The following is a 12,585-nucleotide window of genomic DNA, read 5'->3' on the forward strand; positions in this document are numbered from 1 at the left end:
GAAAGCAGCCAATTTGATTTCATTGCTGAAAGTGTGAACTATGTAGAAGTTATTTTCAATTTATTTCTTTACTCTCTACCTTCTACTAGGAAGAATTTTCTGGTCCCCAGTGGGGAGAAGAGTTATTAAAGAACAAGGAAAATTAAGTGAATACAGAACTGATTAAAGAATTGGATTTCTTTGAAAAAGGGTGACAAAGAACACGGTGTATAGATGTAACTGCAAAAAAAAAAGAAAAATTTTTTTTGATAACTGGTTCAATTTTTTTTTTTTTCATTAAATGATAACTTATAATATTAAAGATGTGCAGTCTGCAGTGTAAAATTACAGTGATGAAGCTTCAGTTCCTATATCATAATTAAGGATGAGCCTATGGGATAAAGGAGTAGCTAAGAACTAAGAACAGCAGTTTGATGAAATATCTGGTAGCATTTCAGTTTGTAGAATAGATAATCCCAAATAAGAACAAAATCATTGGTGTCACCACTGGGTTTCAAAAGCCCCACTGAGTGTAAGGGCGGAGGAAAAACTAAAGCAGACTCATGTAGTCTAGGGTGTCTTGGGAGTTTAGGGAGGAGATACTTCTGGTTTTGTAGCAGAAGGTCCTTTCAGCTGAGGGACTAGTGATCTGACTGCAGGGAAGAGGCAGAAGAAGCTCTGTTTTGAAGAAGCTGTGAAATGAAGGAGGTTACCCTAAAAGATGAGCATTGACTGGAGCATCCTGATGCTGAAAGACATTGAAAATGCATATGTCTTATAAGAGTTAGATTGGAAGTACTATGGTGAGGAACCACTATTATCTGAGCATACTGTGATTACTTCTATAAACATTAAAGGATTTGCAAGGGTTGTTATAGCAATGAGATCTTCTGCAAAACTGAAGACAGAATTACTCATTATAAGGTCTTTATTTTACTAGCATTTCTTAGTGATACAATGACCTGTAAACCCCATTTTGAAACAATTTAATCTAGTGTAGTGCTTTACAGGTTTTTTTCTCATACAGGTTTTGCAGTAACAATAAAATCAATGTGCAATTTCAATACTTTTGAAGAAAAACTCTAAATACTGCCCTATTTCCAATTTAGAAAAGGCAGTTACATATATCATAAAGAAAATGTTGTTAGGTCTGCAGCACAACATGGGATATATTGTTAATGCTTATGTAATTGCATAGCAACTTGATAGAGAGTTGAGTGGCTCTTGAGGAGACACTGACCCAGTGGCTCAAATGCAGCTATAAGATAACATCAGTGTTTTAATGGATGCAGTTAAAAATCTACCATGCTATTAAACACGAATGGCAAATTTATGCTTGGTATATCTCCCATGGTAACACTGGCATTAAACCAGGGATTAATTTTTCCCTGTTGCATTTAACATTTCAGATATAAAAACCATGGAGCCATTAAAATATGACTCCATCAATTAGAATGTAATTGTGGTATGTCTTTCTAGCGCTGAGGGATTAACTCAATTTAATCTAAGCATGGCTAACAAAGGCAGTTAGCTATTTGCTCTAAATATTAGTTAAATATGTAAAGCATAATGAATTTATGGAGAACAGGATTGGCCACATGGCACATGCCCAAGAAATGGGCTGTTGACTTCACTGAGTTCAGTGGGAACCTTTTGCTGAAGGGCAACACGATCGAGCCCCTAGGGACTGTTGGTGTGGGTGATCCTCACGTGAAATTCCCATACAATTTTTGTACATTTTTAAAGATCATTAAAGAGAATATTAAACTGTATCCAGCTTTGGTCCTCTCTCTGTCAAAGCCAACACTTGCTTTAGGACAACTTCATAAAGCAGAAATGGGGAGAAACTGGAGCATAATGGTTATTTGTCAGTATTTGCTGTCGACAGTAATTATTATTAGAAATCTTTGCATACTAGATATTAGGCAAAAGCCAGCAGTGGAGCTGGAGCTGCCTGAGAAGGTCTTGCTCCACACCTGGCAGTTACCACCCTGTCAGCTGGTAACCAGCACTCTCTCCATCTTCATTCACAACACTGCAAAGAAAGATGAGTTGGCTTGATTCGTCTGCAGAATACTTAACTATTATAAACTGATAGAGTCATGAAGACCACCTGGGATTTTACCACCGAGTTTGGGAGTATTTGAAGAATTACATGCAGAACAAGGACCTATTATACAGTGCTTAGTTCAGACTTCAGTTTGGATAACACCTTAGTCCTGCTGGGGTCTGACACCTAAATACCATTGAACGATCCACCAAAATCTCATCTCTGTGGACTGAAAAATCCTAAGTTTTAAGGCAAATAAAACCTATTTTTAATACGGTTTTAAGGTAAAGCATATTGGTATGTTGTAAAGAGATTTGTGATTTCTCTCTGCAGCTCCTCCTTTGGCTGTTGGGAAGGAGCCTGTAGCCGTGGTTGCACGTGTCACTGCAGAGGGTTAGGGAAAAGGGAGAGACCAAAGAGTCAAAGCTGATGGTGAGAAAAGGTGGGAGGGATGTTTTGGCCTCCCTGGGGCGTTGAGGAGGAGGGGAGAGGAAATGAGATCTGTTGGAAGCTTGCTTTTTCTTTTGTTGGTAGCAAGCTTGGTATCTGTCAGATGCTCCCTGAAGATGCAGTTGTTCCCCCCTCCTCCCACCTCTGCATCTCCCATATCCCCAAGATCTGCAAAACATGTGTTCTTTGCCTTCTGTCATGCTTCACAGGCATGGAGCCATGCGCTCCCTGCCCTGGCCCCGCAGCCTGGTGGTTGCTGCAGGACTGTGGTGGCTGGTGTCTCCCGGGCACGGACATCCACCTATGCACAGCTCTCCTTGTACGGTGAGAGACCTGCCTGGTTAAGAGCCTGGGGCAGTGATCTCACAGCAGACCATGAAGGGTTTCCTGTGCACCCCTTTCCTTCAGATTATACCTTTGACCTGGGGCCTTCCCAATCAAGATGCAGCAAGACTGAGGGTTGGCAGGGAGAGGGGCAACCACCAAGTGGTAAGCAGCCAATTGCAGACTCCTGCTAGGGTTTTTCCCTTGTAGGGGTGAAAGCCACTGGCCTGTCAGCCCTGGCAATAACATCCCTTAGTGCCTCTGTCTTTCCTTCACCCCCTTAGACAGCAGCTCTCTCTAACCAGCCTGTTTCCCCATGCCCACACATTGCTGGCCTCATCTCAGCAGCTAGCCATCCCATCTGCCATTCCCCCCAACTTGCCCAGTGTACTTCCCTTAAGGCATCCTCCTGCCCACCCCCAGACTCTTGCTCCTGGCACCTTCCTCCCTCTTTCCTCACTTCACCTCTCCAGCTCTTTCTTAAAGGCTGCTCGAAAACAGGAAGTCCTGTCAGGACTGTATTTGTCTCCTTTGCTCCATGCTGTTGGGTGCAGGAGGGTTCACAAAGGTGCCAGCCTGCTGCTGTGGAAATTGGAGATTTTGCTGTTAGGTAGGTGCCTTGCACCTGTCTCCATTATCCCTCTGTAGCTTAACAAAAGGATGCCTAGAGCTACCACTCCTTCTCAGTTCCTTTCTAGCATGGTTGGTGGCAGAACCTTTAAGTTCAACATAATAGATAATTCAAAATATGCTGATTATATATTTACATAGGTGGGTATTTCCTGTCTTCATTTAATGAAGGATTTAACAAAAAAAGTTCTTTCCCTTTTTCTTCCATTCTGCCTAGTCAAGCTTCTCAGAGAAAACAAAAGAAAATCTGTTAGGTGAATGTTTTAGGAGAGAAACTGGAATCTAATGGAATTGTGTAAAGACACAATTCATTTATTCATCTTTGAATGAAGGACTTGTGATGATGCCCATACACCTCCTCACTTCAGAGATACAATCTAATCTAAGACACCTCTCCTATCAAGCCCCAAAATACAGTTGCACAAAATAATGCAACTAAAATAAAACTTTAAGTCCTAGAAGGCTGAAAGCTGTGCTAAGAAACTGCCAAAACATTCTTTCTAATATATCTGCTGTTGCTGAAGCCTGAGTGATCATTCAATACAATCTGCCCCTAAAAAGAATTAACTGATTGTACGTCAACTTTTCTGCAGTGTGCACTGAATTTGATTTCCTCCATTTTTATTTCCTCTAGGGCTGTCAGAATGAGTGCACAGCTGGAGGATGTTCAGGAGAAACAGGAAAGCACATGACTGAATCTTTCAAGGTATGTTGTTTGCTAAAAGATGAATGTCTGAAGTGTTTCAGTAGCTGGTGCCAGACAGCATCTGTAACATGGCAGTGATTGTTGTGCAGGTGTTCATAGGTACTGACACACTTGAATGTTATAATTCTGCAAATAACTTTAAATAATCCTGTAAGTTGCATTTGCTGAAAATATTTTCTATGTAGAAATTAAGAATGTTACAAGAAGAAGCTTATTATAGTTTCAAGTGCTAGCTAAAAGTTCAACAGTCATTAAGCAAAAATTAAAATGGTAGAAGTTATTTTATTTTTAGCTCTGATCTGCTTCAAAAGCACTAGAAATAAAGATTAATTCTCCCCCATTAAGGTTTTTTTCCCAAATAAAGTCTATGTGACATTCCATTATTAGTTAAACTTTGGCATTATGAATGGTGTTCAAAAGAAGTTTTTTCCATCTGGTCTCAAAGTTGCAGAGCTAAGGATCTCAGAAGGACTCCAAAGCACACCACAGCTCTGGCACATTATCAGCACTCAACAAGCAAGCAGGGCTGTGATAATAAGCAATGCTGAGCAGCTGCCAGGAACTGACATGAAATTGAATCCCTCGTTCTTTATTTTCATTTTATACTTGGAACTCAGCTCAGTTAAGATATCACTCTTCTTCTCTGCCTCCTTCCTGGATGTGGTGCTAGTTACTAAAGAGCTCATTTTAAACACTGTATGGACATGGATGTCAACTTTCAATTTTCTGTTGGAAATGTAAAGCCCGTCAGCATCTGCTCCTTTGCATCCTACCTTCTGTCTTCATTCCCTTTTTTTTCTGCCTCTCTTTTATACTTCTTTGGCCTTTATTCCTTATGTCACACATCTGTAATGCCACCCCTCCCTTTTCATGGGTTTACAGCCTTTGAAAAGCCTCATCTATATTTTGCAGCTGTTTAAAAATAGTACCTAGAAAAAGGTGACCTCACTTGTGCTTTTTCAGCAGCTCTCTTCCTGTTATTGCTGATTATTGTCAGCACTACATAAGATGAAATTATAATGATACACTTTGTAACTGTCATGTTCTTTCTGACTTTTTGGGCAGCGTCACTGCTGTGCAGCCTCCCTATTTATGCTTAAGTTGTTTTTTCTCTTTTAGTTGCCAGGCTTTAACCAGGTGTGGAAAACAGGCACTGGAGAAAATATGTTTGACTCCTTAATAAGATTTATTATGGCGCTAGTCTCATAGAAGATAACAAAGAATTCTTGAGAAACCTTGACTACAGAATTTCACCATGTAGCAGCATGCCACTTTTCTTTTTCCTCATTCTTAGCCTTTCCCAGTTCTTCTCTTCCTCTTTTCTTTGCAGTGTGTCTCTCTGGCAATTTTGCCCAAGAAGGAAAATTTAGGATGACGTTGACAAAAAAAGGGGCATTCAACCAGTTTTGAAACCACAAGAATTCACAAGTATGGAGTGCAGAATTGCTTTGTGAATTCACCTTAATAAATAAGACAAAACTGATAAATCTCAGTAAATTAATTCAGTAGAGTGTGCTAGTGGATTTAAAAACACAGTGTTTCAGTTGTCTGACAGTGTTTGGGTTGTAGGTGAACTGGACATAAACCAAAAGAGACTTAAGGCAGTTTTAATTATATCAGCATTCAAGCAGGTACCTTACAAAAGTTCCAAATATTGGGTGGCACAAAGTTGGATTTAATCCCATTTTCTTTCCATCAGCACTTGTATGTCAGCCAGAATGGCAAATCATTGTAGTGAAGGGTCTGTGTGAGGGGAAAAATATATTAGCAGGTGGGACAGATGGTCATAAAGGGAATAACATTAGAAAAAACAGCTGGCTCAGGCTGAAGTCTAGTTCTTAAGTCCATTCCTGCCTTATGGCTCTGTTTCTGAAGATTAGCTGCAGTCACCAGAAAGGGGTACAGAGTTTTAGAAAATGTTGTACTGTGGGGAGTGTGTGTATGAAAGTTATGGTGGGAATATGGGTACTGATTTCAGTGTCATGCGTTATAATCATTATTTGCAGCCTTTTTAATGTCATTGTAAAATTAAAAACAAAAACTTTATAAATGAAGGAAAGAAAAAAATAACACCAAGGACAAATGAAATAGCCTGGATTCATTCTAGGGAATTTCACAAACGTTTCTGTGGAAGACAGTTACAGTTACAATTTCAGAAACTATAACTAATAATATTTCAAAGGAATCAAGCTGACCCATGAGGCTGACTGTGCTGAAGAAAGCTGCAATTTTGTGCCAGTAACCTAAGTAATCCAAGATTGTGGGAATGTAGAAAACAGGGTATGGTTTTGTTTTCTGCTTACATAAAACATATTGTTTAAAGCGGGTGATGTCCAACATTTGAATGCCAGATTAGCCCTCTCAAGACATTTCTTTTTAGAACGTAGTGCTGTGCTTTTTAGGTGGGGTGAGCTGCTTTGAATTTTACTGCCATTTCTGCCTGACTGGGCCAGGTGGTCTTGGAGACTCCCTATACACTGGGAGGGAAAGAATGAATGCTACCTACAGCTTCCAGCAAGCAGGGAGCCCCTCTGCTAGCTGCTCACCGTTTTTGATTCTCCTTGGCTTCTCTTAACTCAATAGGTCAGAAATGGCACTTTGTTAATTTTGAATGCTACTGAACTACCTTAAACTGACTCACTTCTGCAGTTAAAAATCTCATCCTGACAGGTCTGTGATTTACAAGATACTTAAAGTATTGCACTTAAAGGTGACACATCAGTGATCTTAGAACAGATAAGAAACATCAAAGGAAATAGTGTCTATGCTAGAGTTTCCTGTGTTGTAGAAAATGTCAGATCTCCAGGATTTGTCTACCCAGCTCCTTCCCTTAGAGTGAAGTCTCTTGCCCTCCCCCAACTGTTGTATGCACATATTTATGTATTTATTTATATAACTGGCTGTGGTTTGTGACCATAACCCATGAAGTTATGCTTGCAGTTTTTACTTATTGTCAGCACTGGATCTCAGGAGGGGAGTATGAAACCAGTGATGGAACGTGCAGTCGTCCTCTGTGCCACTGAATGTGTTTTGGAATGTTGAATCAAAAAATGCACATTCCTGGTTTTGCTCTTACATGTTTTTTATGTATTCAGTAAGGCCATGAAATAGCACACAGTATGTCTAAGGCACCTAATGCTTATGATTAAAAATTTGTAATTCCTTTTATGCATTTGTTCTGCTTGTTGTACTGTCATAAGACAGAATGAATGTTGTTTGGGTAATGTTGTAGTCTATCTCCATCCATAACTCTAATTTGGTTTCTTTTAATGAGTGTATTGGCTCTTTGAATTAATAGTACTTGGTCTGAAGAAACTAAAGGCTTCAATGACTGCCTTTCCCCCTCCTTAATATCAATCCATATCCAGAAAGATTATTTTAGTTTTTAGATAACCTTTTGTCATGGGATACATTTTCTCTTTGGGAGACTGCTAGATGGAACACTTGAAGAAGGTATTACCTACTCCTGCTATATTTCTCTATTTCAATGATCTGAACCTGTGTAGAATTATTTGGACATCTTAATAAAGTTCAGTTCTTTTGTTTTTAATTTGGAATGATTGCAACATTTTGGTACCTACACTAAATCAAACTTTCTGGGGAGTACTGGCTAGTGTGCTATGCCAAAGCAGAATAAAGTAGCTGTAGTTTGAGTAGATCTGGATTGACTTGCTAATATGAAGACTTGTAGTAGTGGAATGAAGAATGTTTAAGTGGAGCCTTCTGTATCTGAATGGTTCTCCACGTTGCTCTAAATAAGTCTGTCTCTATGTGTGTGTGTGGCTCTGAGCCAGTGGGATGTGAGCCCTTGGCAGACTGGAAGCTATCTAGGCAAGTTAGTGCAGTGCTGTGCTCAAACTAATAATCCCTGTTGAGATCTTGGACTTGCTAGACTGACTAATGTGCTATGCCAGTATGGTTGCATGGCTTCCAGTCTGAAACTGGCTCATGTCTGGCTGTGTAAGGTGGTGGATATAGTGAATTTTCTGTAATGATAGATGCTTTAGTGCTTGTTTCTTGCATTGCTATGATGTTTTAGAGCCCAAGCTATGTATAATCTACAAATAAATAATGAAAATATCTGATTTTTTTTTTTCACAGAATCTAAAGAATATGTGTGTTTTATCTCTGGATGAAGTATAAAGAAACTTAATATTTATTTCCAATGCAGGCATTTGTGGATCAGATTAAGAGACTTCCAACGGAAGTTTTTGCAGATGTGATCTTGTTCTTGAAGGTTTCTTCACACAAATGCCTTGTTCCTTGTAATAGGACCTTTAGTTCTGTGTTTTAAGTGTGTAGCCTTTGCATGAGATGACTGTGAGTTTGGTTGGATCTGTGTAAAACGTGCTGTGCTGATTCCAGTTTTCTGCCTTGTTTCACATTCTTCAGAAGTAATGCAATAGCCTTAAAGACAAAGAACAACTCTATGTCTTACCCTGGAAACATTAAAATGATAAATAAGGTAGTATTACAGGAGTAATGTATACAGTTAAGATAGATGTTGTTGCAGTATGCAGTGTTTCTCATTACATAGTGTACCTTAGAGTTGGCAAAACTTCTTTTTCGGTGGAAAAAGATATGCCTATTTTCAAAACAGTCTTTCAAAGGAAAATCTGACTAATTATTTTATTTTCTTTGTTTACATCAATGAAACTACATTACTGTGATTCATTACCATGTTTATACTAATGAAACTCAAGTGTGTCTATAATTTGTGCCAAATATAGTGGGATATAGGATTCCTTACTCTGGGAACTGGGGGAGGGGTCAATCTATTTTGAGATATTAGAGAGTTTTAAGTGTTATTTTAGAAAAAATATTTTATATGTGAAAAGTTTGCTGACAGAAATGATAAACAGTCCTCCAACCTCTTTTTTTAACAAGAAAATTGTTTCTTCAAATTTATTCCTTCCTCTTCAGGGCAAAGATTAGAACTGAATAAAATACAGAATCATCTAATTTTTTGATATGTCTTTTTAAAATCTGAAGTAATTGACTGTACCACATTGGCACAACGTTAGAGTGAGACAGTAAAGTTCCAGTCCTTGAAGAGTTTAGGAAACAGATAACACTTCTCTTGGATTTTCACTTTATACCAGCGGTAGGTAAAGTCTCTGACATGCTCAGAGCGTAGACCAAGGAAACACTGACATGTTTTTGGGATGAGGACATAGATGCATTATAGTTACCTCAGAATGTCCTACATTTCCATTTTAAATTTTATATTAGACCCCATTTTAAGTTTTGATTGCTCAGATAGAACATTTCCTTCATGTTATGGGGAAATTTTATTAAGTAAACTTACCAACATCTCAATGCTTTGGTGAACAGTAGCTCCCCAAAATGTGTATATCGGAAAACTGTCCTGAATGCAGTAAAATAAGATGAGCAATTTGGCATATATATATGTGTGTATAACATACAATAAGGCATTTCCAAATACATTGTGTCTTAGGACAATAGACCATCTAATCTATCTTCCCACTGGCAGTGGGAGTGTCATCAGCACAAGACCAGCTCAACTGTGGCTTTGTTGAATGCAGAGCGGCTCTTTAAGAAGATGTTTGGTGCTTTTTTTTCCCTTTTTTTTCTGAAACTCCTAAACTGAAACTGTGTTAGAAAGCATTTGGTAGGTCATCTCTGTATCGTTTCCATGGAACTCCATGGCTGTAGTCACTGCTAGATCAGGATGCCAATCTAGAGGACAATTCTGTTGTTGTCATCGAAATATTTAACATTTGTGGACTGGGCATTGCTTTTGAAAAGGTGATTCTGATTTGTATCTCTGTTTCAGCTGAATCTGTTCGCTCTAGGTTTTCATCAATGGCAATGAAACGTTTGGCTTTTTGTCATGTGTGGAACCAAAAAAGATTGGCGAGTAATAGCATTGTTAGATGGCAGTGCCTTCACATCACTTGATTATGCCTCCCAGGAGGGTATGTTGATGCTGCAGAAGTATTCTACAGGTGATTTACAGTCAAATCAAATTCCTTATCCTCACCTGCCAAGAGAGAAACCAGCTACAGCACAGAGAAGATTGAGTGCTGAGTGCTTTCTGTGGTATTCTGCATCCACACAGGCATTGCACAAACTCTTCTGAATATTGCTAATAACAGCTGAGCAAGGCTGACTTACCTATCTGCAGCTTTCAGTCCAGTTACTAGGAAGGTGTTGGTCTAGGCCACAGTAATGATCAACACACAGTGTGCTTGCAGCCCAGTGTCCTGCTTTGATGAAGGAGAGAAGAAACAAAGCCTGATAGGTGTTAATGACTGTTTCAGTGGAGTGGTTGCTAGGAGAAAGTGGCTTTCCTGAAGGAGACCATACAAGTTGCGTGTACGAAGCAGAGGGTGCACTAGTGCAGCTGAGCATTGCCAATGGCTCTGCTTGGCACACCAATATTTCCAAATCAAGCTTGCCAGAGTAGCAGCAGTAGTGTCACTGCTTTAGGATCACAGTAGACAAGAAATGGTGCTGAGCAACAAGTTCTTAGTGCTGCGAAAATAACTCACCACAGTTCTTCCATGATATGTTAAGGGATGATTTCCCAGCAGTCTGCAAGTGGGTTTCTCATGCCATCAGGTGCCCATCTCTCATGTGGCATTTGAGATCTGTGGCAGCTCTCTTCAGTCTTAGCTTTGTAGGAAGTTGTTCTGTATTTCTCTTTGGGTGGATAATGTCCTTCAAACAGTTGCAGGCTTTCAGCAAATAGGTTATCTAAACTGTAGTGGAGAAACTGATTGTCCCACTATCTGAAGGTGTAGGATTTGCAAACAAAGCTGATTGTCTTTAGCAAATAGCAGGAGCTTTTAGCCAAGATAAAAGAAAGATGACAGAAAAACAGCCAGGAGACAATTTGGCTGAGTTGATTTATAGCACAAAGAAAGTGGTGCTTTATCTTCTTTTTACCTAAGATCTTACAATCTAGTTAGTGCCTGAAAAACCACAGAAATTGTGCTAGAATTTTGGAAATTGTTTGGCTTGTATAATTTTCTGCATTTTTTTCCCCCTCAAGTTGAATAATTATGTTTAAAATGAAGTGTGTTAGCACCAGTCAGTGATTCCCAGAGGAAAATATTTGACTCCAAAATTTATAAAATCTATAGTGTCTACACCTATTTCCAAGAGTTCTTAGATTTTAATGTCACTGTGATATCAAGTCCCCAGATTTGATATTAAATGTTTTCTTTGCTGAACACAACTTGAACAGGAACTACAGTTTAGGAAGACAATTTAGGTGGGTTTGGTGTTTTTTAGGTAGGATTCTGTTGGCCTTTTCTGTTTGCTTCTGAAATTATCTCTGTATCCTAACTTTCATGAACTAATAGCTTAGAAAGCAAGAAGAGTTTTATCTTAATCCTCTGTTTAGTCCTTGTTTATAAGAAAACACTGAATGGAATGGAACTGCAAAAAGTGGCAGTTTCAGTGGCAGATTAAATGTTGACATTCATGGCAAATTGTAATTTTTAATCTTCTGTCTACCAGTGTGAGAGAGAGATGGAATAGGAGAAAAAGGCCTGTGTGGTTAACTGAATATTTGAAACTATTCCTGTGACCCCTATGTAAGAGATTGTACCATGAAAGCACTTTATATTCCCAAAAGTTTCTGAAATTCCATATGAAATTATAAATTCTGCATGCCTTCCTTCCATGCATCCACTTCCCTGCATGTCTGCAAGCTTATTAAAATCAGAGTAAGAAGATTTAATTGCAGCTGCTCAGGACTTGGGCATGTGAGATTATGATGCTATTCTTGGCTATTCCACATAATATGTTTGTAACCGGCCAGGCTACTTAGGCAACATATTTCCAACTTGCTTGTCTGAAATTTAGATTTACAATAATTTCCCCCTTTTATATGGCTACTTTTTTTAGAAAAACTTAGATGCAAATATCTCATTTTTGTTTCACTTTCTTCATGTGAAATACAAATTATGTTTCTTGGACCAGGAGACAGCAGTGTCTTAAATCTTTGTGGACCAAATTTATAAGTTTTGTTTTCATACAGCTTTATTTGAACATCGAAACCATTGTACCACTGTACAAAAATGTGGTATTGATGAAACGTCACAGATCTCTCTATGCCAGTTTTGTGTCGTAGGCCAGCGTGAGCCCTCAGCTTGTGTTAAACTCAAACCTTCTCCCAGGCAAACTCTTTCTAAAATTGGAACAATGTGTTTATGCTACAATGCAGAAATACTGTGGTCGTGAGGCAAGGAGCAGCACAGCATCAGGAAATGCATTAACCAAACTGTCACATCTTTTGAGAAGACGCAGTATATACTAATAGTGAAGAATCTGAGTAGGGTAATTAGTTAATGTGTTCCATTAGCAAAGACTGGTCCTAGTTTTGTGTTTATGGAAATGTTTGAGTATGAATCTGAAAGGAGGTTTTGTACAAGGAATTGGGCTATTACAGAATTGCAGTCTGTATTTCTCTACA

General features: G+C 38.9%; 1 protein-coding gene across 1 annotated transcript in view; it reads left to right on the plus strand.

Annotated features, from left to right (window-relative positions):
• Nucleotides 1-2,698: 2,698 nt before the first annotated feature.
• The window catches only part of LOC103771766 (branched-chain-amino-acid aminotransferase, cytosolic-like), a 40,877-nt gene continuing 30,990 nt past the window's right edge, over nucleotides 2,699-12,585 (plus strand). Inside the window, exons 1-2 of the mRNA XM_008939081.1 lie at nucleotides 2,699-2,803; nucleotides 4,068-4,139. Coding sequence (XP_008937329.1) covers nucleotides 2,699-2,803; nucleotides 4,068-4,139 — 177 coding nt within the window. The remainder of the gene's footprint in view (nucleotides 2,804-4,067; nucleotides 4,140-12,585) is intronic.

Source organism: Merops nubicus, unplaced genomic scaffold, assembly GCF_000691845.1.
Source record: "Merops nubicus isolate BGI_N331 unplaced genomic scaffold, ASM69184v1 scaffold33470, whole genome shotgun sequence".
NCBI classification, from domain to species: Eukaryota; Metazoa; Chordata; class Aves; order Coraciiformes; family Meropidae; genus Merops; species Merops nubicus.